Source organism: Orcinus orca, chromosome 8 (assembly GCF_937001465.1).
Source record: "Orcinus orca chromosome 8, mOrcOrc1.1, whole genome shotgun sequence".
In the NCBI taxonomy this organism is placed as follows: Eukaryota; Metazoa; Chordata; class Mammalia; order Artiodactyla; family Delphinidae; genus Orcinus; species Orcinus orca.
This window is the reverse complement of record NC_064566.1, coordinates 95,830,368-95,856,500: the sequence shown is the minus strand read 5'-3', so window position 1 is coordinate 95,856,500 and position 26,133 is coordinate 95,830,368. Positions and strand designations below refer to the sequence as shown.

The 26,133-nt window shown below is 56.4% G+C and overlaps 1 protein-coding gene across 6 annotated transcripts; it reads left to right on the top strand.

Moving 5' to 3' along the window:
- Positions 1–40: 40 nt before the first annotated feature.
- On the top strand, positions 41–26,087 carry USP2 (ubiquitin specific peptidase 2). 6 transcript variants are annotated; one of them, XM_033434404.2, is made up of 13 exons: positions 41–191; positions 8,300–9,108; positions 21,386–21,436; positions 21,981–22,080; positions 22,277–22,388; positions 22,487–22,597; positions 22,758–22,822; positions 23,008–23,111; positions 23,200–23,280; positions 23,415–23,493; positions 23,719–23,826; positions 24,012–24,132; positions 24,350–26,087. In XM_033434404.2, the coding sequence occupies exons 2-13, from the start codon at positions 8,341–8,343 to the stop codon at positions 24,435–24,437; spliced, it is 1,788 nt and encodes a 595-aa protein (XP_033290295.1). In that variant the 5' UTR covers positions 41–191; positions 8,300–8,340; the 3' UTR covers positions 24,438–26,087. The 6 variants fall into 6 exon arrangements, with proteins under 6 accessions (XP_033290295.1, XP_004273342.1, XP_033290293.1 ...); XM_004273294.3 differs by having other exon boundaries at positions 42–191; positions 21,957–22,080; XM_033434402.2 differs by lacking the exon at positions 41–191 and adding an exon at positions 1,108–1,243 and having other exon boundaries at positions 21,957–22,080.
- The last annotated feature ends 46 nt before the right edge of the window (positions 26,088–26,133 follow it).

Below are 26,133 nucleotides of genomic sequence, written 5' to 3'. Positions count from 1 at the left end.
GTGGCGCCGATTTCCCAGGGAGGTCCTCTCCGGGCCCCCTGCGGAGGTGCGGGAGAGGCGGGCAGGAGCCGAGGCCAGGGAGCCCTCTGCGTCAGCTGCTGCTCATTGCGCTGCTCCAGTACCGGCCGGGACTCACCCGCAGCTCCATGCTTGTGCCCGGCTCGACTCGTCCGTCTTCGGAGAAGAGGCAGGTACGTGCCACCTGTCTGAGACTGAGGAGGGGGGATGCGGAGGGCAGTGCCTTTTGAGGCTCAGAAAGTGAGATGTCAACGACAGCCTGGGCAGAATGGGCACTAGAAATGTAGGGCGAGCGCCAGCTGCGCCGAGGATCTCCAGCTGTGGGTACCAGTTGTATGGGGGGGCGGGGGCCTGCCAGCTGACAGCCTAGGGTGCCGGCAAGAGCCATCTGTGTGCTGATCAGTGTGTTCTAAGGAAACGGTGCTTGGGCAGGACCAGGTCTCTGAGGCCTGTGTGGGATGTGGCTGAGAGTGACGCCTGGACCCTGACAACCCCCTCCCCACGTGTGCGTGGCAGCTCATTTACTCCCTCCTCTCAAAGCTCCTGGGGGCTGTCTCTGGTCAGTTTGCCAAAGAGGGTGGGGTGGGGGGAGGGTAGCAGTCAAGTGGAAGAGATTTTCCACCAATCCCAAACCAGAAAGAGGCATCTTTGAAATTCTCACCAATCCCAAACCAGCAGCAGGCACGCGGTGCTCCAAGGCAAGTAACTTATACTTAAGTCTAAGGAAGCTCTGGCCAACCCATTCTAGCTAAGGTGTGAACATCTACCTGCTCATCTGGCTGCTCTTAGAATGGGCCTGAGCTGCATCCTGCTGAGCTCACCTCCCCAGGCACAGGCATGAGAAGGTCCCCAAGTCGGGGACGCATAAAGTGGAGGAAAGGAGAGCTGGTTGGGCTGGGGTTGGGGTAGCCACCACTACTCTGATGCTGTAAAGGATGCCAAGCTGGAGTCGGAAGGAGGACTGGAATGAGGGCCAGGTACGAGGGCGTCCTCTGAAGTGCATCATCGTGACCTGAGCTGAGTCAGTAGCCTCTGCTGAGACGGGGTGGAGGCACCATCCCGGGTACTCCCAGTGCTCAGGGAGAGCCATCGAGAAACAGGAGAAACAGACTGCGAGCAGACAAGAGCACCGAGGCCCCAGAGGTTAAGAATGCAGCAGCTTCTTCCTGTGACCCTGCCCAGCCAGCCCCGCTCCGTAGGCCCGGCATCCTGAGCACTCCTGCAGGTAGAGTGGACACAGCAGAGCAGCCAGTCTTGCTCCCGGTAGCCTGGGGGAATCTGCACTTGCTATATTTTTCTGGGTGGAGGAGGAAGGAGCCCAAGTGGGCCTGGCCCTTCTCTGATAGGTGGACTGGACATCTGGGAATAGGGCAAGGCTCGTTTGCCTTGCCAGTTATGGGACATGGACCAGCTCAGAAAACCATGGCGCTGATCTCTGGCATTAGAACAGAGCACTCCCGCAGGGTGGCCTGGAGGCCCTTTTCTCCCTAGCAAGCTTCACCCGGGAGGTACTACTACAAATACTACCACTGATTATAATAATAAGTGGAAGTATTCAATCTAGTAATAATTATCATTTATTGAACTCTTACTATGGGCCAGGAAATTTACAAATATTATTTAACCCTCACACCTGTGAGGTACAGCATTATTATTGCTCTTGCTTTACAGACTAAATAAGGTCCAGACAGCTTAAGTGACTTGCCCACTGTCTCAGAGCCAATAAAAGGGAAAGCCCCAGAATACAAGCCCAGGCCTAGAAGTCCATTATAAAAGAGTTTGGACCGGGAACCTGAGAGGGGTCCCTCCGGCCTCTCCCTACCTGTGTGCCCTTGAGCGAGCTGCTGTCTGCCTCTAGGTCTCCTCCGTTTCAAAACTAAAGGAGGTGGACTGAGGCTTCCTGCTCTTCTGCAGTTCAGCGACTGACACCTCCTTCTCCATATTTTTGCCTAATCCCACCCGCCTCCCTCTACCCTCTTTCCAGTTGTTTCCCCTTGAATCCTCCTTCTGTTCCATTTCAAAATGCCTCCTTTCAAACAGTCTCATAGGATCTCCTTGCCTGGCACCGGCCCACCTCAAGGGGAGGGCCTGCCACTGCCCCTTTAATTCTCCCCGAGCTTGGAATGCCAGCGAGTGGAGCTAGCCATCTCCGTGAGGTCAGATAAGATACTATATATATCGGAGTCGGTAACCTGAGCTCCGGATTACCCGGCCGAGTCAGAGCCCTGCCTCTGGGCTGGCCACTGCACTCCCTGCCCTGCTGGGGAAGGAGAAGCCCCCAGATCCTGTCCAGTGTCCCCAGACACAGGTCAGTAACTGCCCCTTTGATGTCCGAACTTCACAGGGCCATTGTCCAGAGGGCCCTGGACTGTCTGTTTGGAGGAGCCCTGTCTGTCTGGGGGAGCATATGAGAGGCCGCCCCACCGGGCCTGGTAGGTGCTACGGACAAGACCAAGGGCTCAGAGGCCAGAAGGAGGAACAATGAAGCCCTAGAGGAGAGGGAGGGAGCCTGGGGCTCTCCCCTGGGGTGGGTACCAGGAGAGTGCCTGGAAGGGTGGTTGGAAAAGAGAATTTAAGGGTTCTAATACTGCCCGGGGGCCCATATCTTTGCCTTTTCTTGGAAGTGTAGCGATGCCCACCCCCCTCCCAACCCCAAATCAAGGAGCGCCCTATAGAGACACTGCCCTAAGCCCAACCACCTCTTCTCCTCCAGGCAGGATTCTGGCTCTAATCCCCAGTCTCTTTATCTTACCTCTTCACCCACTCCCAGCACTTGGGTAACTACTGGGATCTAGAGAGACTGAGAGGGACCCACTGCCCCTTGGATGACCCCTGCCAAGGCATATTAGGCACTAAACTGGTGGGTCAGTGGGGTGGGTGCCAGTTCCCGAGAGGCAGAGCCGCTAGTGGCAGGCTGGAGGGGAGTGGGCCTGAGAGGAGTAAACAGAACTCCTAGACTATGAGAGCACAAATACCCCTCACCCTCACCTTCCACTCCACCTGCATCCTCTACTTTGGCCGGGACATTCCTCAACCTGGGAATTGACGCTTGTGTGTAGACAGTGCCCCAGCAGCTGGGCGTGCGGCTTGGAAAGTGTAGATGACAGGGCCCCTCTCTCAGCCCACTTTACCCTTCAAGGTCAGCTGTCTCACTGTCTCATTCCGATGTTGTTAGCAAGCGGCTTTGGGAAGCTCTGAGGTCACCACTGTGGAGGTTCGCAAGCACCTAGTGGAACTGGCTGGGATTCCCCACTCACCTGTCCCGGACACCTGAGTAGGAGGGAAGGGACTAAATCCGGCTGAGGCGCACCTCTGAAGCCCAGCTAGGGGCTCTCTATCCAGGCAGTGGCAAGGCCACAGAAGCTGGCATGCCTTCACCCCAGAAAGGACAGCAGATCTGGGCAGAGAGGGGCTGTGAAGGCTGCTGGGATGTTGGGCATCACCCATCCCCTACCCTGGGGGCCAGGAGTGCCAGGGATTCCTGGGGAGCAAGTCCCTCCCCTGGCTGGGCAGGTTACGGAGCCCTTCACGTGAGCAACAGGAAATGACAGTGGCTGACGTAAAGGGCTGGTGGCCCCAGGAAGATAGGGTTCATTTTAACCCCTGACTCACCTAGTCTGGGTACCTCGGGGGGTGGGCTGAGCTGCAGCAAGGGTAGGAGGCTGGGGGGCATGTCCATAACCAGGCCTTGGGCCAAGGGCCCTGGCTGGGGCCAGATGCTGGTGCCAGGGGACATGCAGGAGCTTGGCATCATGGGTGAAATGGAGGCCTCCTGGACCATGTCTCGGCCGATCAGCATCATACTGGGGCTCAGGTTGCACCTGGCTTTCATTCGCCTGCAGTGGAAACTCGAAGGGCAGCTCCTTCGGGAGTCTGAAGCTGCCATGCTGTTGCCTAGACAGTGGATGCCTGGATCCCCCTCAACCCCATGCTGCAGGCCCCCCACCCTGTGCCAGCTCAGGGGGAGGCCAGGGAAGTGAGAAGGGAGGTGGGGGGTTGGCTCCAGGGTAGCTGTCAGCAGGCAGAGCCCAGGTAGGTCCCAGTCCAGCTCCGTCACTGCTCCCAGTGTGACCTTGGGGAAAGCCACATCACTTCCCCCAACCCTAGTTTGCTCATCTGCAAATGGGCATAATAATAGCACCTGTTGCTTAGGGCAGTCGTGAGGGTTGAGTTAATATGCAGACGTCTTAGTGCAGTTTTAAGCTTTAATAACTTCAGAAATATGAATGCTAAATGCTTCGTTTGAATGTTTCATTATTTAAATTTCTTGTCTATTTTTTTAAAATTTTGAATGAAAATATTTTGAATTTCAATTTAATGTAAAAAAATTAAACCTTCAAATGCTGTTTGTAAGCCAGGGGCGCGGGGAAGGCTGTATGAGTGTTGGACTTCGGGCTGCTGAGAAATGAGAGGCAGCCCGAGAAGCACTCAGGGTGATGCCTGGTCCAGGGGTGCTCAGTACCTGCTGGCGGGACAGTGGCCAGCTGGCTCACTCATCCTTTCAGGAAGAGGGATGCCACCACACCTCCCAAGAGAGGGAAACTGAGCAAAGCGAGAGGGAAGCCTGGCAGAGCAGGGAAAAGCCGGGGGCCCCAGTGAGATGGCACGGAGGAGGAGGCTGGCCAGGGAGGCTGCCCCTGCTGTCTGAGGTGGCGGGCACCTGGGGAGGCACTGCCTGGAACCACATGCCTGTACTTGCCAGCTCTGGGTAAACAGTGAAAGGAGTCGGGCAGCAGGGGCCCCATGCTGGGCAGGGAGGGGGACGGGGGATCACAGCCAATCGGCTGGCCTCCCACTGCCCCATGAAAGGGCCATTCAGTTCAGGCCGTTCCTTTGGCAACAAGGAGACTCGTGGCCATGTGAGTGCCCGTCCTGTCCCTGTCTTGCGCAGCAAGGCTATAGCCAGGGCCCCGGCCCACTCTCCCGCCCGGGGTGCATTCTGCAGCCTCCAGGGACAGCCGTGCCAGGTAATGCAAGGGGCGCCAATCCAAGCTGTCTGCTCACCTGAAAGATGCTGGCTGGCACTGTCCTCAAGAGTGAAACTGGGGGTTGGGGGAGGGGATAGGCATGTCAAGGCCTCAGCCCCAATAGGGACCCTCTCCCCAGACAGGGGAGCTGTAAACCAGCTGCCAGCGCTGAGAGGCAGCTTCCAGGGGGCTGTTAGTGATGGCATGACCACCTGAGGCTGCAGGGAGGGACAGGTCTGCCAGTTGCCTGCCAGATTGAAGTAGACAGGAGAGAGGGACTTAGGAGCCCTCCTGCGATTCTGGGGACTGGAAGGTACGGCTCCACCTCCAGACCCCAACCCTTCCCAGTGTTACTTGTGGGCCGTCTGTCCCCGTCTGCTGCACCTTGTTTGGCCCCAGCACTTCTGCATCAGCAGGGCCAGGAGAGGTCGCAAGCTTGGGGCACTGCCTGCAGAATACCAATTGCCTGGGAGCCTCAGTGTGGGGAGGCGTAGAGAGGCCCAAGGGGAGGAGGTACGAGCTCCTGCCCTGGTGGGGGTGGGGTGGGGTGGGGTCATATCTGATTGGCTGCCAGGTGTCCCAGAGCGCAGCTCCTGAGACCTGGAGTCTCTTTGACTTTGAATTATTGATGGCGCTCTCCAAAGTGAAATCGAGGAGGACTGGTCCCACGCCCCCGCCCCCTGTGCCTCTTTCTGTCTCTCCCCCTGGCCTCTCTCAGCCTTCATTCTCTTCCTTCTCTGGACCCCAGAAAGCTAAGCAGATGGGCGGGAAGCTTGTGGTTTCCCCTAGCCCTCCTCCAGTTCTCTTTTCCTAGAAAGGGGTGAAAGTCATGCTGGAGGTGGGAACACAGTGGGGAGGGAGTGTACATGAAGGGTAGGGGGCCTCCGGGCCGGGCGGGAAAAGGGTGGACGATAACTTATAAGTCATGCCTTTCTGATGCCGGCCTAGACTGAAATGGCTGGAGGTCTCTGGCAGGGCCTACAAGTTCTGTTCTGGGGCCTATATGGAAGGTGCCACCTGCTCACCTCCCACCCCTGCACCTATCTCACGCCTTACGTGGACTGTTTCTCGAGCTCTCTGCCTGGCCCTCAGCACTTGAGGCTTGGCACCAGCTTCTCTCTGCCCTAATGGGCTGGGGCTGCGGCCTGGGGCAGGCTGTGGACTGCCCGAGCCACTGGCTGCCGAACAGCTAGATTCTGCCCACTGCCCGCTCATCGCCCGCCGGGCAGGAGACAGCCAGCCCTGACGTTATTACAGGCCTACAAAGGGAGGAGCCGGGCTGCCTGGCGGGGCCTGGGGGAGGAGATAATAACCACTGTCATTGTTGAGAGCTTTCACATGTCATTATCTCATTTATTCCTCGCAACAACCCTGGGAGGCAGGAATCATAATGATGATTATTATACTGATTTTGCAGGTGAGGAAATTGGGGCTTGGGAGGTTAAATGACTAGGGCAAAATCACCCAGCTAGTCAGCCACGGGGCACATCAAAACTGGCCCCTACGCACACTCCTCTGAGGGTCCTGGATGACTCTGCACCCTCACCGCCCCAGGAGCCCCTGCTGACCCTCAAGGAAAGAGGCCCGATCCTACCTGCTTCTCCCTCCAAGCACCTCTGCCCTCCAGCTCCATTATAGATAAAGCCTGCATGTTCACGGTGATGGAGGGACTCTGCGGGCCCCCACGTGAGCCTAAATGTGATGGGGGTGCTGAGTCGAGGTAAAGTGGGAAGAGCACTGGGCTGGAAATCTGAGAGACATGGACGCCAGCCCTGGGCCTGCTAGTGCGTGACCTTGGGCAAGTCAGCGGCGCTTTTCCCATTTGTACAACAGAGAACTTAAGATGGATGACCCCTTCATCGAGTGGACACTCTCAGATGCCCAGGAAGGGGTTGATGGTCCTAACCAGTCTTAATTGGCTGGAGCATGTACTGGACACAGCTGACTCCAAGTTCCTGAAAAACAACTTGGGCAAACATCTTGCGGTTTAGTCTGAGTAAGATCTGGAGGATGTGCAAGTCTTTTGTAGCAACAACTAAAGCAACCTTAACAGTGAGGGTAGGTAACAGGTGCAATGCATCTAACTGATAATCACCCTTGTTTCAGCAGTGGGGAAATCTGGGATGGATTCCCAAATCTGATGTCTCTGCGGTGAGACTTGGTTCAGGCTGTTTCGCCCCTGTCTGCTTCAGTGTCCTCTATGTAAAGTGTGGTCATGGCTGCCCACTCCCTGGGACCTTGGGAAGATTCAATTGGATGATGGATGTGGAAATGTCTTCTTTTACTTGTGATAAAATATATATGACATGAAACTTAAAAAAAAAGATGGATGACCCCTTAGGGCTCTCAAAACTCCTCAATTCAGAGGTTCTGTGTTCCTTCAGCGGACCCACCCCAGCTGCAAGGACTGGGGGTAGGGACAGGAGTGCTGCCTGCAGTGCAGGATTTTAGCCTCTAGGGGGCCCCCTTTGCACAAGTCATTATCACCATGAGCAGTTTGTGATGGGTGCGGGTAGGGGAGAACCCCTGGGAGGCCACAGGGCCCTGACTCCACTTGAAACAGAAGTCTTAGATCAGTGAAGACAGTGGGCTCTACCACACGAGGATCCCCCACCGCAGCAGGTGACCATGTCCAGGGAAGAACTCTGGGATTGGGTCTGGAGACCAAGGTCAGGCTCCTGCTCAGCCACTCATCGCCGCCTCCCCCAAACCACATGGGCCTCCTTTTTCTCATCAAGGATCTGGCCAAGTGATCCTCTCAGGTCATGTCAGCTCAGACAGTGTAAGATTCGCAAAAGACTCCTGCTCGTCCCGTAGGTCAGAAAGCAAGGGAGCAGTCTTAACTCTTGAAATGTCCAGCGTTTCCAATCCAGGGGGTGAGGGCGGTGGCATCCCCCCATCTCGGGAGTATCTGCAGAAGCTGAGGAGAGGAAGCAGATGGGACCTGGGTTGGAATACTATTTGTTGCTTGAAGGGCTGCAGAGGTAGGGCAGTCCCTGCCTCACCCTGGGGTGTTTGAGGGGAGCAATTGGAGTGGCCAGGACGTGCTGAGACGGATTGCCCGGTGTGGTTTATGAAAGCCAGCTCAGCTCTCATGCTTTCCCTGAGGTGTGAAAGCACCGGTGCGTGGAGACCTGCATGCCTGTGTGCGTGCGCGCAAATGCAGAGGTGTGTCTCAGCAGCGGGCCAGCCTCTCGTGGAATTAGACTGTGTGGTCCCTGGTTGAGGTCTGGCCAGCTGGGGATGGAGAGCAGGTACAGTGGGAGCCTGACCCCCAGCAGGGCCCTCTGACAACTGCTTTCCTTGTCTTTCAGCCCATGAGGCTCCCAGTTCCCATTGAGTGCCGCCCTGAAGGATGTCCCAGCTCTCCTCCACCCTGAAGCGCTACACAGAATCGGCCCGCTACACAGATGCCCCTTATGCCAAATCGGGCTATGGCACCTACACTCCCTCCTCCTACGGGGCCAACCTGGCTGCCTCCTTCCTGGAGAAGGAGAAGCTTGGTTTCAAGCCCAGCCCCCCCACCAGCTTCCTCACCCGTCCCCATACGTATGGCTCCCCCTCCATCCTGGACTATGACCGAGGCCGCCCCCTGCTGAGACCCGATGTCATCGGGGGTGCTAAGCGTGCGGAGAGCCAGACTCGGGGCACCGAGCGGCCTTCAGGGAGTGGACTCAGCGGGGGCAGTGGCGTCCCTTATGGAGTGACCACCAGCTCCCTCAGCTACCTGCCCATCAATGCCCGCGACCAGGGGGTAACCCTGACCCAGAAGAAGTCGAACAGTCAATCAGACCTGGCCCGGGATTTCTCCAGCCTCCGGACCTCAGATAGCTACCGGCTAGACCTGGGCCGCGGCCCCATGCTGGCCCGCACGCGCAAGGAGCTATGTGCCCTGCAGGGGCTCTACCAGGCAGCCAGCCGCTCTGAGTACCTGGCCGACTACCTGGAGAGCTATGGTCGCAAGGGCAGCGCACCGCAGGTGCCCACCCAGGCCCCTCACTCACGAGTCCCTGAAGTCCTCAGCCCCACCTACCGACTGAGTGGCCGTTACACGCTGTGGGAGAAGGGCAAGGGCCAGGCCCCTGTGTCCAGCTGCTCCAGCTCCCCAGGGCGAAACACCATGGTGAGTTTGCCCGAGGGACCCGGTGATGGGCTGGGGAGGCAGCCACTGATGAGGAAAGGACTCCCAACTTGACCGATGATCGAAGGCAGAGGTTTTTCTTCCCAGGCCTCACAGCGGCTGCTCCTGCAGCCCAGGTGGGGATGAGCCAGGGAAGTAACCTCGGCACGTCCGGTGCCCTCATGGTTTGATGCCTTTGCCCAGGGGCTTTCCCACTCTCCCCAGGAAACCCACTTCATGACCCGTGCACTGAGTGATGGCCCAGCAGTCATCTTGGAAATGCTCAGCTACCCTCACGTACACTGGGATTCTTATCCTCTACTTTCCCACCCAACACGCCAGGGTCCCCTGCAGGCCCTGCCCCATCCTGGACTGACTGCTGAGGCCCCCAGACCACCAGTGTGCCCCGTGGTAAGAGAGGCCCCCTGGCCCTGATTGCATCTCTCCTCCTGCTCAGGCTTTCACCTCCCAGTCCAGAGACGTGGCTTAACGTTGGGACATAAGACATCAGAAGAAGAGGGTCTCTCCTCTGATGGACCCTGCCTGGCTCAGGACAGGGTGTCTGGACAGGAGTTGTCCTCATGTGTCTTTGGAGAAAATGGTGCAGAACTTTTTGTCTAGGGCTTTAGACGATCCAATCCCTCTACTCCAATAGTGCCTGGGCTCGAATAAGGGAAGAGGCTCTGCTGGAGACAGAGTAAAGGCTGGCGTGGCCCCACCCACATCTAATCCCTGAACACACCTCTCTTGGGGCACTGACTACAATTCTGCCTTTTCTGTAGTCATTAGTTTACCCATTAGATGGTAAGCTCTCATAGGATGAGAAAGAAATCAGATCTCTAGATCCCTCACCATGTGCCTAGCTCAGTGTAGAACTCAGCTGACGTGCTTATCATGTGGATGGATGGATGGATGGATGGATGGATAGATGGATGGATTGGTGAGTGGGTGGGTGGATGGACGGGTGGGTGGGTGGGTGGATGGATGGATGGATGGATGGATGGATTGGTGAGTGGGTGGGTGGATGGACGGGTGGGTGGGTGGGTGGATGGATGGATGGATGGATGGATGGATGGATGGATGGATGGATGGTTGGGTGGATGGATGGATGGTTGGGTGGATGAGTAGGTGGGTAGATGGACAGGCAAGCATATGGGCAGGAGAACTGGGTGTTGTGTTGCCTTCGTTACTCTATGTACTCTTCTCCTACTCTTAGGACACGTGTCTCTTGGAAACAATAGCTATGCCATAGCAAGAAATGTTGCTTAAGGGGCTTGTCCAGAAAAATGGAGCAGGGGTGCAAGATAGGGGTGGAGCTTTGAGGCACGGATCTTGAAGCTCGTCATAACTAAAGGTCTTGAGAGGACAACTTTGATACCATTACTTAGAGAGTCTTGGCCTTGCTGGGCCGTCTGTGAGGTGCCATGGGAGATGCAAAGGCTGGTGCCTCCCAGAGCGTTCAGGCCCTGAAAGGGCAGGGCTGGCTATGTCGGAGGGACGAGAAGTGGCACACGACAGAGCTGGCCCGGGAGAGAAAGACATGCTCTCAGGGCACGTGCGCTTGAGGTGGAGCGTGATTCCCTTGAACAGGTCTGGTGTTGCACAGCTCTCAGTGGAGGGGCTTGGGTGCTAGAGGCCTCTGAGGGGCACCCTCCCTTTGCTCAAAAGAGAAGGGCTATTTATTTATTTATTTATTTATGGCCATGTTGGGTCTTTGCTGCTGCACGCGGGCTTTCTTTAGTTACGGTGAGCAGGGGCTGCTCTTCCTTGCGGTGCGCAGGCTTCTCATTGTCGTGGCTTCTCTTGTTGTGGAGCACGGGCTCTAGGCATGCAGGCTTCAGTAGTTGTGGCACGTGGGCTCAGTAGTTGTGGCTCGCGGCTCTAGAGCTCAGGCTCAGTAGTTGTGGCACACGGGTTTAGTTGCTCCACGGCATGTGGGATCTTCCCAGGCCTGGGCTCGAACCGTGTCCCTTGCATTGGCAGGCGGGTTCTTAACCACTGCGCCACCAGGGAAGCCCGAGAAGGGCTCTTTACGGGGCTCAATGTTCCTCAAAGTGGGGTCTGCAGACTGCCTACCTCAGAATCACCTACACAGCTTAACAATTCAGGGGTCTGGACCCCACCCAGACACCCCCGAATCAAATTCTCTAGGGACAGTGCCTGGAAATCTGCCCTTTTCACAAGACTGTCAGGTAATCTTCAAGCACACCGAGGTCCAAAAACCTCCCCTCCACAGACTAAACTGCAGAGCCACTCTCAGGCCCAATCCCAGGAGAGCAGGGCTTCCTCCTTCCCACTCAGGCATATTCCAAACCTCCCTGGAGCCTGCTGCCCTCCACCCCTTCCACAGGGGACACCCCGGCCCCACCTCCACCCCCAGGGCCAGGGTGAGGGGAATTCTGAGAGAGGACCTCGGAGGAGTGGCAGATTGACCCGGAGCAAACTCAGCCACCCTAGCGTCCCTCCTCCCGTCCAGAAGCAATCCCACAACACAGGGAAGTAGCCAGCAGCCCGACAACTGAGCTAGGGTTTCACTGTGAGCTCTTGCTCCAGAAGATGCTATCAACTGGGAAACGCCCCTCGTGGGCTCCGTGGTGTAAGACCTTGATTTAACCTCACCCTCACCCCTCTAACCTCACCCCTCTCTCTCCTCACCACCCTCACCCTCGCCTCTGGAGTTGACTACATCTTGCTGGCGTGAGAACATCCCTGTGCGTGGGGCCTGGACCACTTCTGCCTAGAACCAGGTCCAGTTTCTTTTCCGATCTCCATCTGGGGATCTTACTGTCTCATTCATTCATTTACGGTGCTCCGCTTACTAGCAGCATAACCTCAGAGAAGTTCCTGAACTTCTGAACCTGTTTCCTCTGTGAAACGAGAGCAATCATAGTTCCCACTTCATAGATTGTCGTGAGGAATCAAAGGTTGCGTGTGAAAGGGCCTGGCCCGTAGTAGGTGCTGCATACATGTCAGTCCTCCTTGCCCCCTTCCAGGTGCTCCAGGGGCAGGAGAGGTGTGAGCCATGGCCCCTGCCCTCGGGCATATGCACAACTAACTTGGGGAGATAAGTTCCAAAAACAGCGGCAGTAGGAGGCCTCCCTAGGTGTTTTGCGGTGTCATAGGTGATGGGGAAGGGAGAGGTCATCCGAGGCTGGGATGGGCTGCTCTGACCACTGGAAGAACATTTTGCCTCTTTAACCTTGGACACCTCTCACCTGAGCTGTTTCCTCACCCATGAAAGGGAATGGTCATGCCTGCCCTGCCCACCTCCCAGGGATGTCATGAGGTTCAAAGCAAATAATGGATGTGGAGGAATCTGAAACCAGTAACATGTGATGGGAGAGTCGGTTTAAACTTAAGTGGGGAAAGGAGATGATGGAAAAGAAGGGGCACTTGGCAACTGACTAGAGTGGGAGAGGGGACCCCCGTTGGGAGGAACAAAGGTGAGAAAGAAGTGCATCCTGGGGCGGAGCCAGCATGATCTGACTCCTCTGGGGCAGCCGTGGCCCCAGGGCTCTCAGGGTAGCTGACCTGAACTACAGCTGAAGTACAGTAAAGGGAGGTCACAAGCAGGACCGCCCACCGGTGACTAGAACAGTTCTAACCAGACTCAGTCCCCTTGTTAATAGTAACAGCCCACGTGAACTTGGACTGTCACAGACTCAGCTGAACACGGGTGAAGAACTGGTGTAGGGGGACAAGAATTCTGAATACCCCCCACCTCACCCCCAGCTTGCTTAAGTACCAACAAAATGCCACTCCACGGAGGGTGCAGCTCAGCCTAGGACAGTGAGGGCTGCCCCAGGCTCCACCTTATGACAGACTGGAGAGGAGGGAGGTGTGTTGGTTCAGAACTGATTAAAAAAAAACCTTTCACTACCTTCAGTGGGGACTCCAAGGCAGGAAGCCAGGCCAGGTGAGTTGGCCCTGCAGAGAGCCAGGGGCCCAAGCACGTCCCCCCTCTGCCCCACCTCTCCTGTTCCCTTGGGCCTATGGAAGGACAAGCTGTTCCCACTGAGCCCTTCCAGGGCTGCGCTTTAACCCCTACAATCCATCCTAATCCTCCTCCGCTCCACCCCCTCCAGCTGCTCCCTCCCCGGCCCTGGCATTCTGCCTGCTGGCCTCAGCCCTGCCGAGGCCACCCTCCTTCTTTCCTGGGGCCCTCCAGAGCACAGGCCACGGGCCGGGCATCTGCGGCTCAGATGCAGGGCCTGACCCGGCCTCTTGCACACCCGTGCCCTCTGCTCTGGGACCTGTTGCTAGGAGCAAACGGCCTGGGCACCTGGGTCCTATTTGCCACTGGGGCTGCTGACTCATCTCGCAAAGCCTCGGGTTCCAGCTGTTCAGTGACAGGGAGATTATATAAGCCGAGGTCATGTGATTTTTCTCTCGGGTGGGACTTTGGACTTACTGCTGCCAAGCAGTAGGGGGAAGGGAGGAGTTTTACTCCAAAGAGAACTACTTGAGGACAGCAGGGGCTGCCCTAGGGCTCCTGGGTGAGAGGTGTGACCTTCCTCTCCGTCCCCTGCCTTCTCACTGTTTACTCAGCCACTCCGAACTGCATCCCTGCTGTCTTATTTGTCCAGCTTGGCGGCCTGAGACCCTGGGGCTTGTCCTCACCCACTCGGCCACCCAGAGGAGGTTGAACTTCCTCAGGGCCTGAATCTGTGCTGACAGCATAGGAAGGTCACACAGAGGAGCCCTTAAGCCAGAGGAGTCCCACGGCCAGGACTAGTACTAGCTGCTGAGAAAGAAAGGGCAGTCGGTTTGTAGTCTGTGGTTAGAATCAGCCAGACACTGATGTCTCCAGCCCTTGAAGACCGGCTGTGGGCTATGACCTGGCTGGTGGCCTTGGTGCTGCCTTACCCAGGCTCGTTTTCTCAATCAGTGCCCCGCACTGTGCTCCCTGCCTCCCCCTCCACCCCGCCTCGGGGATGTCTCCATGAGTTAACGTGGCGCAGGGGTGGGCTCAGCAAGGCAGAAGTTAATCCAAGCCTGGCAAAATGTTCCCTGCCCCCGGGAGAGCCGCTCCACTGACCATCGGCTACAGAAATGAACAGCATGTTCAGGGCCCAGAGCTGCACACGTGGCCCCCTGCACCCTCTCACCTCAATGGGTCCATAGAAACTGGTGCCCCACACAGAGGTATAAACGAGAGAGGGAAGTGTGTGGGCCTCTGGAATCCAGCTGGTTCAGGCCAGACTGCCCAGGGGCTCAAAGGAGTACAGAGCTTTTGGCCTCCTGGAGTCTGAGTGATGCAGGGAGGCGGAGCTTCCTACAGACCTAGGTACCGCTGGCTGGCCCTCCGTCCCCAAGGGCACTCGTGGGCTGAAAGCCAAACCTCCTAACAAGGACTCTGAGCCCCTACCAGTTCAGTCAATCAGGCCACCAGTCTGTCCCGTTTGCAGTGGTAACAGCAGGTGCGCCCAGGAGCAGGGCCTAAGCAGTGTTTCCAAATCCAGGACCAAGCTGCCCACTAAGATCTGAGGGAACAAGGTATTCGCCGTCTTGCCTTCGTAGAGCTAACGCTGACTTTAATTTATTTAAATACTCCATCCGTGCCAGGAAGGATCTGAGGTGAGAAAATACCTACGGGGGAGGCAGGCCAAGCACAGGGTCTGAGAAATGGCCGTCTCGGGCTGCAGGAATGAGCCCTGCAGAGATCAGCTCAGTGTGTCTGAGGCAGAAAGTCATGGAGCCGGAGCCAGATTCAGATCCCAGAAGACCATATGCTTTACCCACCCCACTTCACGAAATGGCACTGAGGAGAAAGGGTCTCAGAGGGGCTTGGCTAGTTGAGAAAGGACCTCGGTTCTTCCTTGGCGGTGTCCTGCAGCCGTCAGACCTGCCTGACAAGACTGGACCCTGTGGGAATTCTTTCCGCCCCGGCTTCTCAAAGGGCTCCCATGCAGGAGCTTTCTCCAGCTGGGCCTCCCCTCTCCCAGCAATGCCCCTAACCTCCCGCATCCCAGGAAAGATGGAGAGAGCTGGCAGAATGTCATGATGTCCTGGGGTGGCTGGCCTACGTCATGGGGAGACAGGCCAAATGCTCCAGGGGGTGAGCACCTGATAGCGCTTCCTGCAGCTCACTTACTCAACATGCAAACCCAGACTCGCCCCACCCTCTGAGGCTCAATGGGAATTCCAGGATGGCCAGCAGAGCCTGCTCTGGCCCCCTTTCATGATGAGCTCAACATCTTTATTAAGCACCCACTAAGAGAACCCACAACGCTGCCCTTCAGGAGGTATCAGTGTGATGGTACAATCAACACACAAGCTCAGACCACTTACAGAAGCCTTAGAGACACTTATAACACAAAGATAAACATATTAAGACAAATTCATACAGTGGAAACTGAATGCTAGTAGACTGAGGGTATACAGGGATGGTGTTTCGAGCTGGGTGGAGTTCATTAGAGAAGGCTTTGTGGAAAACATGAGTTTTGAGCAGAATTTACAGGTTGGTAACTGGCAGAGAACAGGAAAGGCATTCCAGAATCTCCTGGTAATTGTTCCTAGCATGGGTTTTGCTGTAGGACCTGTCTGGGTTCAAAGCCCCATGCTGCCATTTACCAGCTACGTGGTCCTGGAAAGTCATTGGACCTCTCAGGGGTTAAGTTCCTTCATCTAGAAAATAGAGGTAATAGTTGCTACATCACTGTGTTATTATGCAAGTTAGCTGGGCTAATATATATAAAGCACTTAGCAGTGCCTGGCATTTAGTAAGTACTTCATCGGTGGCAGGTTTTTGTTTTTTTTTTTTTTTTTGCGGTACGCAGGCCTCTCACCGCTGTGGCCTCTCCCGTTGCGGAGCACAGGCTCCGGACGCGCAGGCTCAGTGGCCATGGCTCACGGGCCCAGCCGCTCCATGGCATGTAGGATCCTCCCGGATCAGGGCACGAACCCGTGTCCCCTGCACCGGCAGGTGGACTCTCAACCACTGTGCCACCAGGGAAGCCCGGCAATTTTGTTTTTTAAGCGAGAGAAGGCAAGTGCTAAAGCAGGTTGGTTGACAGCGGGGATCAGAGAAGAGTGAGGGTGGTGACAGTGGTGTCATCCGGCCTATGGATGACAGTCTCACAGACAGGGCTACCTGAGGTTTCCAGAATGGATAGAAGAGTCGGGTGTTTCAGGGCAGGGGAGTGATGTGATGAAATGCAAGCCTTGCTGCAGACAGTGTGGTTAGGAAGGGTGTGGTTAGGAAGAAGGAAGCATGGAGGAAGGCTGTTGCATTTTGTCCAGGGTCCAGGTTTGGTCACCCGGCAAGGAGAGTGACTGTGGAGATCACCCCTCCTAACATCAAGCCTCACTTATCACCCAGGAGAACGCCCTGCAGCTCCTGCCACCTGCGCACTCCTCCCACCACCGCTGCTGGAACACACAGGGGCAACCGTCTGTGCTCCCCCCTCAGTAGCACAAAATCGCTGTTCTGTGGGAGTCCTGGGGTACAAGCCATACATGCGTCCTGGACACACTCCCCATGTGGCTGTGGTCGTGTGTGCCGTGTGCGTGTACATGTAGGGATGACAGGCCAAGGGAAACAGAAGGAGGCCACAGATGAGTAACAGCACACACTGCTGCCTCCCAGAGTATTTTTAAATGCTAAAAATACTGGCTAAAAATACCCATCAAGCTCCAAACAAGATACTTTCTCCAGGCAGATTCTGTGTGGGTCCCTGATAGGTGAGGGGGGTGGAGCAGCAGAAACCTTCAAGCATTGCTGCCCTTCGGGTCAGAGGAGTACACTCACCCCACACCAGCTGAGCACCTATTTCTCCACCGTGGTGGTACTTTCTCCCCATCTCCCGAAAACAAATCAAAATTTGAGATTCTAGGAGAGATGGAGTTGGGTAACTGGGTAGAAGAGGCCAGAAAAGGTTCCTTCCTGGGGCCAAAAGGTACGGTGATGTATTGTACCATATAAAAATATGGGCATTGCCTCTCTTGACAGTGGGCCAAACTAGGGCTGGAGGGAGGAGGGGTGCTCAATGCCAAAGCCGTGGAAATCTACCTTCCTAACCTGGGCCCTGTGACCCTCACGGTCTGTGTCGATGCTGGGCTCCAAGAAAGCCCTGAATGCTGAATCCCCCCTGAATGCTGTGCAAAAGTTTGTGCGTGGGTGCATTTTTCCCTGAAAAAAATGAGTACAGAGCTTCCATCGGGTTCTCAAAATGATCTGCAGCCCCCAAAAAGTTAGGAATCGTTTGCCGCCTTGGGGGAAGCTCACCCGGCTGACACTCGTCCTTGGAGACGTGTCCTCTGCGGGCCTCAAAGACAGTTTCTCGAGTCCCAACCCCGAGGTGGGTGCCGGACTCCGCGCTCCGGTCCTGCCGGCCCCCGGGGGCTGCCAGGTCTCTGCGGCCGGCGGGCTCTGTCGGCGGCAGGGGGCTGGGGGCAGCCAGGCGGTGGGCGGACCCGCGGGAAGCGCGAGGTCTGGCGGGGTCTCAGCCTCGCTCGGGTCCGCGTGCTGGCGGCCGGGGGCGGGGCCCAGCGGGGGCGGAGCTGGAGCCCTGGTCCCGCCCCAGCGCTGACGTCGCGCGGCTAGCGGCGCGGGCGGGGCCGCCAGTCTGCTAGAGAGAGAGAGAGAGAGAGAGAGAGAGAGCCGGTGCAGGGGCGGTTGGCGGCGTGCGCCGCGGAGGTTGAGGCGGAGGAGCGCGCGATCAGCCTGCCGTAGCGGTTGCCGCCGGGCGCCGCGGACGGTGTCCTGTGGCGGCCTCGCCGGCCTGGGCGTCCGGGCCGTGGGATCGCGCGGTACTACCCCGCGCCCCCTTGGCCAACGTTAGGCGAGGGGTCGAGCCCGCCACCCGCCCGTCAGCATGCGCACCTCGTACACCGTGACCCTGCCTGAGGATCCCCCCGCAGCCCCCTTTCCCGCCCTCGCCAAGGAGCTGCGGCCGCGCTCCCCTCTCTCCCCTTCCCTGCTGCTCTCCACCTTCGTGGGGCTCCTGCTCAACAAAGCCAAGGTACGCGGGGCCCTTTTCCGGGACCCCCAACGCCGAGGGCTGGGGTTCCGCCTCCTCCCCGGGATGCCCTCCCTCCCGCCCCCTGCTGCCGCGCGCCGGGCCCGGGCACGGAGCGTCCTCAGCCCCCACCCCTCCTTTCCCAGGGTCTCCCGGCAAGGAACGCCCCTCCCCGGGTGATCTCACGCTTACTCGCGGCCCCCACCCCTTGTTGAGGTCCCAGCCCCGGAGTCCTCCGAACCCCCCTTCCCCTTCCCTCTCGTCGACCCCTGCACCAGGTGGCTCTTGGACTCTTAATTCCTGGCACCTATCAGGACAGGTGCAGGAAAGCGTAACCTTGACTAGTTCTCGGTGTGTGAGGGAACGGGCAGCTCGCTGGACCCCGCGGGCGTGACTCCTCCAAGGCCAAACCCAGCAAGAAAGGCTGGTGGGAAAGGGGCCGCCTCCCCGACACTCAGTTCCAAAAGGCCCTTTCCCAGAGGGTCGGTAACAGGGGTCCTTTGACCCCGTGAAGGGCAGAGGAGTTGCAGACGGGGAAAGAGGTCAACGTCCCTTCCCTTCCCAGCCCTCCCCAGTTCAGCTAAGTGGGCACTGGATCCCTCAAATGACGTAGCCGCCCCAGAGTGATGCTGGGGCTAAAGGCTGGGCACTGCCCCCTCGGGGAAGAGAGAGGGGGCCAGAGCTTGACAAGTCTTATGTAACAGCACCAGCTCCCGTGTTGGCAGTGTGTGCACTGCCCCGTGCCAGGGCCATACCAGCCTCCTTGGCCATGGCTGACCCTCATGGCACAGGTGAAGTAAGCTGAAAAGCCCTTTCCTGGGGTCTCGAGTGTGAAGACACAAACCTCCATCAGCCTTTCTTCTATGGCTCGTGTTCCCAGATGTTTCCCCCGCGTTAACATAGAACAGGCTCTTATGAGCCCCCTGCTCCTTCCCTGGGAGGTGAATGCTGTCTGTTTGCTGGCAATGGAGGTGGCATCTACCTTCAAGAACAGTAGTTGCTACCGAGTCAAATTAGGTTTGCTGATGGCTAATTTTAAGGAAGCTCTTGACCCGAACTTTCTCTGCTCTTTGCACTTGAGTTCCAGCATCCCAACTGGAGTCATTTCCTTGTCTCCTGGTGAGAGGCTGGCTGTTCAGGGTCTCTCCCCACTTCTCCAGTTTGGGCCTCTCCCTGTCGGCCCTGAGGTAGGATTGTTTTTCCCGTAAGAAAGGTCACTCCTGGGACATTTTGTTTCTCTCTGGAATGGAAACTGCTGACTTTCCCTGCAGCTCCTGATTTCCTATTCATGGCAGAAGAATATCTGGCTGGGCAGAGAACAGCCCTGCTCTCCCCTCCGCTCCCACCCCCTGACTTCTGTTACCCAGCCGCCTTCTACACAGAGTGCTTAGAAATTGGCAAGTAGTTTTGAGCTCAGGAAATCTTAGACAAAGGCACAACCCAGAACTAAGAGGGTCCCAGCGATGCCTTGAAGGAGCCTCCCCCATCTCTCCACCCGCCAGGCCATAAGCAGGGGTAGAGCCTCGAGAATAGTAACTGCCGTAGGTCGTGAGCTGTTCTCCGTGACCTTCCCTCTGTTGGGTCACAGTTAAAAGTGTCAACACCACAGGAATGCTTCATTAGAGAGATGCCTCCAGTCTCCCACTGCCCCACCCCCACTAGAGCTGCATGACTACTGCCTCAGCCACGGGCCCCCTTTGGTGGACAGCGACAGTCACCAGCGGTAGAATGCTTTGCTTCTGTGGCCCGTTTAGACAGATGTTGTCTGAGGCACGGGGAGGGGGGGTAAGAACTAATAAAGCACTGCCGGAAATAGATGTAAGAGTGGGTGTCCTGGGGAAGAAAGAGCAGGTATTCGGTCGTGGGCAGGCTTTAACGTTTAGTTCCGAATGGGCAACACGGAGACATCAGTGTTTCTGTTGGGCCCCATGTCTACTTCAAAATGCTGATAAGGTCTTTGTCCGGGGAGTTATCTCTGTTGTGGCCCTCTGACTGGAGCATCAGGGTTTACTGAGATTGTCGTGAAGATTTAAATTCTGTGTCTGGGGCCATACACTGCTGTTCTTCAGCGGGTGTTTGTACCCCACCTGCTGCCAATAGGCTTTTCTTTCTAGCTGCAGGTGGACAGCAGGTCTCTCTGCTGGTTTAGGTATTTCCTTCCCTACCTATTAGTGTTAGACCTGAGAATTGGCAAGGAAGGATCTTCCCACTTGTGGGATCAGCAGGGCAATACCTGAGAAAAGCCCTCCTTCAGCCTGCCTCTCCCCAGCCCACCCCCTTATGCTGACAACCTCATGGGCTTTGAGCTGCTGACAGCACACGGCATGAGTAATTTTAGCTGAGTTATTTCAGGCTCCTGTTCTGATCAGGCTTGAGCTGGCCCCACGCATGCCCCAGCCAGTGTTGCTCCAGAGTTGCCTGCTCCCAGGTCCCCTCCCTGAGACGGAGGGTGGAAGGCTCATCTGTAGGCCGATGCGTTAACCCTTTGAGCCTGAAGGTTTTCTGACTCCTTGGAGGTCAGGCCAGGGTCAGCCAAGAGACCTGGACAAACACGCTCAGAGTCCTCGCCGGAGCACCTTTTCTCCCTCCCACCCCCTCACCAGCCTCCACAGTAGGGACAAGAGCAAGAGGAGCGCCTTCAGCCAGGTGCTCACCTCTGCTTGGCCCAACCTGCCATCAGAAGGATTCCCAGCCGGTGGCCAGTCAGGGTGTTGAAACCTGAACCAGGCGAGGAGGATTCTCCCAGGCTTTAATCAGCCCTCAGGAGCTGAGCTCAGCTGGAAGGAATTCCACCTGTCTCTGGCGGTTCAGAATGGCAGGCCAACTAGGGTTTTTCCCCAGATGAAGATCTAGACTCAGTTGAGATGTTTTGTCATTGAACTTTGCAAGACCTCCTTGAAGTGCTCATTGTGACAGCTGCTTTAGACATCAGGCATGTCAGGATACTGATGGAGGTCATTTGAGAGAATGCCTGGATTTGGGGCCTGAAATTTCTTGGAGCCAGGTATATGAACTCCTGGTCTCTGGCTCTCATCTCCAGTCTCCAATATGGCAGAGAATAAAAAGTAACATAAAGATGGGGGAAAACACGTAGTCGATAAAAGAAAGCAAAGCCTCGAAGAACATTTTTCTTGTGTGTTGAAAATGACAGGCATTCCACACCCCTCTTGCCTACAACGTATGTAGACTGAAGTTGAAGAGAGAATAATGTGTGTGGCTTGATGCCAGTGGCTACAACTGGCAGAAAGTTGCAGAGAGAACCTAACATAGGCCAGGCCTCTTCCTTCAGCCTGAATATGCCACGTGTTCTTTGCTTACAGAATTCTAAGAGTACCCAGGGTCTGGCTGGTCTCCGAAACCTTGGGAACACGGTGAGTTCTTCCTAGCCCACTTCTTTCCTGAGGCCACTCCCTACCATCCCAACTGGGACCGTCTAACCAGAGTCCCCTCCTGGCTCCAGCCAACTCCCTCCCTACCCGCTAGGCCAGCTGGTACCTGCCCTTCCTGGCTGGTGTTTTACAAAGTTGCCGACCTCTTCCTCAGCCCCGCCCCCAGCAGGAAGCCCTGCTGAAGAGGAGTTGCCCTTTGAACTGGCAGCTTAGGTACTGTCCTGGATCCTTCTCCTCGAGGACAGCCATCACTTCCCACCCACTTCTGTCCAGCTCCCCCACTCCCTTTTGCACACCTCTGTAGTAAATAACCAGTTACATCACCTGTGCCAGCAGTGGGAACTTGCCTCACTTCACCGCTTTACTTACAAAAAGAGGCACTTGAGGCTGTGGGAGGATTCATTTCTGGGCCCGATGGACCAGAGGGCTCTAGGTAGGACGTAACTAGACATGCCAGCCAGGGTCTTTGTTCCGCGGCTGACATGCAGGTGGTCTCTCGCAGTGCTTCATGAACTCCATTCTGCAGTGCCTGAGCAACACCCGGGAGCTGAGGGACTACTGCCTCCAGAGGCTCTACATGCGGGACCTCGGCCACAGCAGCAGTGCACACACAGCCCTCATGGAAGGTGAGGGGCGCGGCCCTGCTCCCCCTCAGGACGCTTTTCCCACTCTGCTGTCGCTGCACTAGTAGTTGTGTGTCATGTGTTCCTCTCCTATTTCTCTTTCTTTGGCTTCTTTTAGTTGGGACTCTAGTTTAAGAATTTCATAGAGAAAATGGCTTAGCTGTCCTCCACGCCCCTCTCTACCCTCTCCTTCCAATAGAGTTTGCAAAACTAATCCAGACCATATGGACCTCATCCCCCAATGATGTGGTGAGCCCCTCTGAGTTCAAGACCCAGATCCAGAGATACGCACCGCGCTTCGTCGGCTATAAGTAAGGGCCTTGGGGACGTGACCTCCCCGGGGTGGGTGGCAGCAGCAGCAGGTTCTAGGGGCCAGAGGTGTCGCTCACTCCCTTTTCTTCGGGTTCAGTCAGCAGGACGCTCAGGAGTTTCTTCGCTTCCTTCTGGACGGGCTCCACAATGAGGTGAACCGGGTCACAGCGAGGCCCAGGTCCAACCCTGAAAACTTCGACCATCTTCCGTAAGTAGGAGGAGAGTGCTGGGGGCAGAACTACACGAACTTCTTTGGGGGTAATGATTTGGGGAGAATTTTGGATATTAAGGATTTAGATCCCTAGGCCTTTAAACTTATCATGGTTTGAGCTCTGACCCAATTGTCTTCCTCTCTCTCTGGGTCCTAGTGATGATGAGAAAGGGCGCCAGATGTGGAGGAAATATCTAGAACGGGAAGACAGTCGGATCGGGGGTAAGTGCGGGCACGGGGGGCAATGCCTGCCTTCCCTGCTAAGTGCTTTGCCTGAGCAGAGCATGAGAAGCCCATTCTCCCGGGGACCCCTCCTGCTATCCAGTGCCCAGCACCCAAAGGTCTGAGGCGGGAGCGGTGAGAAAGGAGACACAGTGTTTAAGCATCGCATGTCCGTCTCTCCCCAGATCTCTTTGTCGGGCAGCTGAAGAGCTCCCTGACGTGTACTGATTGTGGTTACTGTTCTACAGTCTTTGATCCCTTCTGGGACCTGTCTCTGCCCATTGCTAAGGTACGCACCCCTGTCCCCCTGCATCTGAAACTCCCGCTCTTACCCTTTCATGTCAGCGACCTCTGACCTTCATTTTTCTCTCTCCCAGCGAGGTTATCCTGAGGTGACGTTAATGGACTGCATGAGGCTCTTCACCAAAGAGGATGTGCTTGATGGCGATGAAAAGCCAGTAAGTCACCCTCCTTGGCAGCGAGAGTGCATCTCCCTGAGCCCTCTCGGGGGCGGACCAGCCTAGGAGTTGCTGGATTCGCCTGTTGGCCTCTCTCGTGAGTCCTTCCCAGCTCTGTCTATCCTGTCTTTCAGACATGCTGTCGCTGCCGAGCCAGAAAGCGGTGTATAAAGAAGTTCTCCATCCAGAGGTTCCCAAAGATCTTGGTGCTCCGTATCCTTCAGCTCGTCAGGGCAGGGACTTGACATTAGAGAGTGACTGATGACAAGGGCCCAGGTGAGGGCCAACGGAGTAGGAACCTCAGAACGTCAGGCGGCTTTTCTCCTCCCGCGTGCCCTTCTGCTTCCTGAGAAGCGCAGTCACCCTCAGGGGCTCTGTCTCCTGTTCTCGGACTCTGTTCTTGCCACCCTGTCTGTCCTTGACTCACACCAATACCAGATCTGAAGCGGTTCTCAGAATCCAGGATACGAACCAGCAAGCTTACAACATTTGTGAATTTCCCACTAAGAGACCTGGACTTGAGAGAATTTGCCTCAGAAAACACCAGTAAGTATTTTTCTGCACTGGAGGCGCAGAACCGAGGCACAAGTGTCTAAGGTACAGCGGGGAGGCCAAGAGGTGGAGGGACGCTGCTAAGGAGTGAGACGTGGAAACTGGGAGTAGCGGCAGGAGGGGGGGGCCCGAGGGCAAGGGATGCCTCGGGGGCTGGACGCCTTGTGCTTCCTCCTCAGACCACGCTGTTTACAACCTGTATGCTGTGTCCAATCACTCCGGAACCACCATGGGCGGCCATTACACAGCCTACTGCCGGAGCCCGGTGACGGGAGAATGGCACACGTTCAATGACTCCAGGTGAGACAGGCCTCGAGCGCGGCTCCCGGCCGTCAGGCACCTGTACCTCACCCGGAAAAGGTCAGGGCCAAAAGGGGTGCTGTGCATTTGAAGACCCTCCAGAAGAGGGTGGCCTCGGGTGTCCAGTAGATCAGAGACGGGCCCTCACGCTCCCCCAGCCGCTCTGTCGTGTCCTGGGGCTCCGCGGCCGCCAGGCTGACCTGTCTTCTCTCCACAGCGTCTCCCCCATGTCCTCCGGCCAAGTGCGCACCAGCGACGCCTACTTGCTCTTCTACGAGTTGGCCAGTCCACCCTCCCGCATGTAGCAACGACGAGCTACACCTCATCCTTCCCCGTGGTGGCCCTACACCCTAAGTTTTTTTAAAAAGACCAAAAAAGGCAAAAAAAAAATAAAAACCCACCTGACTAATAAGCGAAAACTAAAGGAAAGTGAAGCTGCCGAGCAGGAGTTGCTGCAGCCTGGCCAGCGTCTGGGGTGGGGAGCCTGCTGCCCCCGAGCCCCGCCTGGCAGGGAAGACCGGCAGGACACAGACCGAGCCAGCACAGTGTCCCTCGGCTTCTCATGTTTGCATCTGTAAGCTTGTGGTTTCTTCCTGTGTGTGATTAAACAGCCGTCTGTGGGGAGAAGCTCCTCATCCGCTGGCCGCGGCTCCAGCCCCGGCCTCCCGGAGAGACAGCGCCCTCTAGAGCCTGCTGGGGAGGATCGCTGCCCGTCTTCACCGGCCCAGGAGCAAGAGAAACACCCATGAGCCAAGAGCCCTCTTAACGCTGCTAACTCCGGGGGGACAGATGAGGGGACGTCTTTGAAAAAAGCTGTTTTTGGTTTTTAAAAGCCCAGCTGTTTTTTTTAATTTACCGTAACTAAAGTTTTCAGACTGGAGATGCTGTCTTTCACACCTCTTCACAGCTGGGACGTTGTGCTGGTCATTTTTCTTTTTTTTTCCTTAATTCTTCAAAATACAGCTTTTCTCGTGCCAGCCCCCAGTGGTGCTAGGTGGGAGTTGGCCAGGCCCCAAGCACAGCCACAGTAGACCTGGGCTCTGACAGGTTTCTTGTTTGTTTTTTTAACGTTTTGGATGGAATCTAGTTGCCTCCAAGAATTGTGCCTTATAGCATTTGGGGACCAGGGGGTGACTGCCCCTCCCTGAAATATCCCTCAGCCTCTTCCCTTTTCCCCAGTGCCATGTTCAGAGCGCCGGGGAGCCTCAGGGTCGCGCCCGTAGCCCCTGGCTTGTTTTGCATTGCAGTGAGGTGAAGAGGAGAGCAGGTGAAAGGAGATTTCTTCTGATAGTGTTATCAAGTTCTTCCCGCCAGCCTCCTCTAACCCAGTCCCGGGCTACTCCCCAGCTGTTGGAAGGATAGCAGGAGCCCCTTACCCTCGAGCTTCTCTCACCTTTAATTTATTCCTCCTTAACTTGCTTTTCCTCTCCGACCTTCCTGCCCCACACGCCCTTCTCAGAGCCTCCTGACGTAGGCCCTCTGGACCGAGTTTCTCAGGGATGCCCATGCCACCCCCAGCTCCAGCTCCTCTCGGCATCGGTCTACAGTCCAACCTGGGAGCTGGAGCCTGGGTGTTTGGGGACATCTTGCCTCAGTTGTATGGTTCTTTCCCATGGGCTTGACTCTGCCCTAAGTAGTCGGGCAAAACTCTGTGCTGCCCCCTAGAAAACAGCTGTTCCGCACCAAGGCACGGAGGTCTGTGCGTGGAGCCCTCTGCACACCCACACGGCTGGGCCCCACCTGTGCCCCTCGGAGCCCAGAACTTTCCAGTGTTCCCAGGAAGCATCAGAAAAAGACACCCTGAGTCTAACTGGCCTGACACCCTTCTCCAGGGAAGACCTGTGAACCTGAGCCAAAGGGCTGGTGTACACTTGTTTACTGTGTAAGCAAGAGGAGAAGAATGTGTGATGTACAGTGGAACCTTGTACAGAATAAATAATAGCTTTGAGAAGTAAGTTGGTACGTGATGGAATCTTGATCTGGGACAGGTCTGAACCCAGG

Coding starts and splice junctions, on each gene's coding strand:
- USP2 (XM_004273294.3), top strand. CDS start 8,341: ATGTCCCAGCTCTCCTCCACCCTGAAGCGCTACACAGAATCGGCCCGC. Junction 9,109..21,385: donor CCCCAGGGCGAAACACCATG/GTGAGTTTGCCC, acceptor CTTTGCTTACAG/AATTCTAAGAGTACCCAGGG. Junction 22,598..22,757: donor GAAAACTTCGACCATCTTCC/GTAAGTAGGAGG, acceptor TCTGGGTCCTAG/TGATGATGAGAAAGGGCGCC.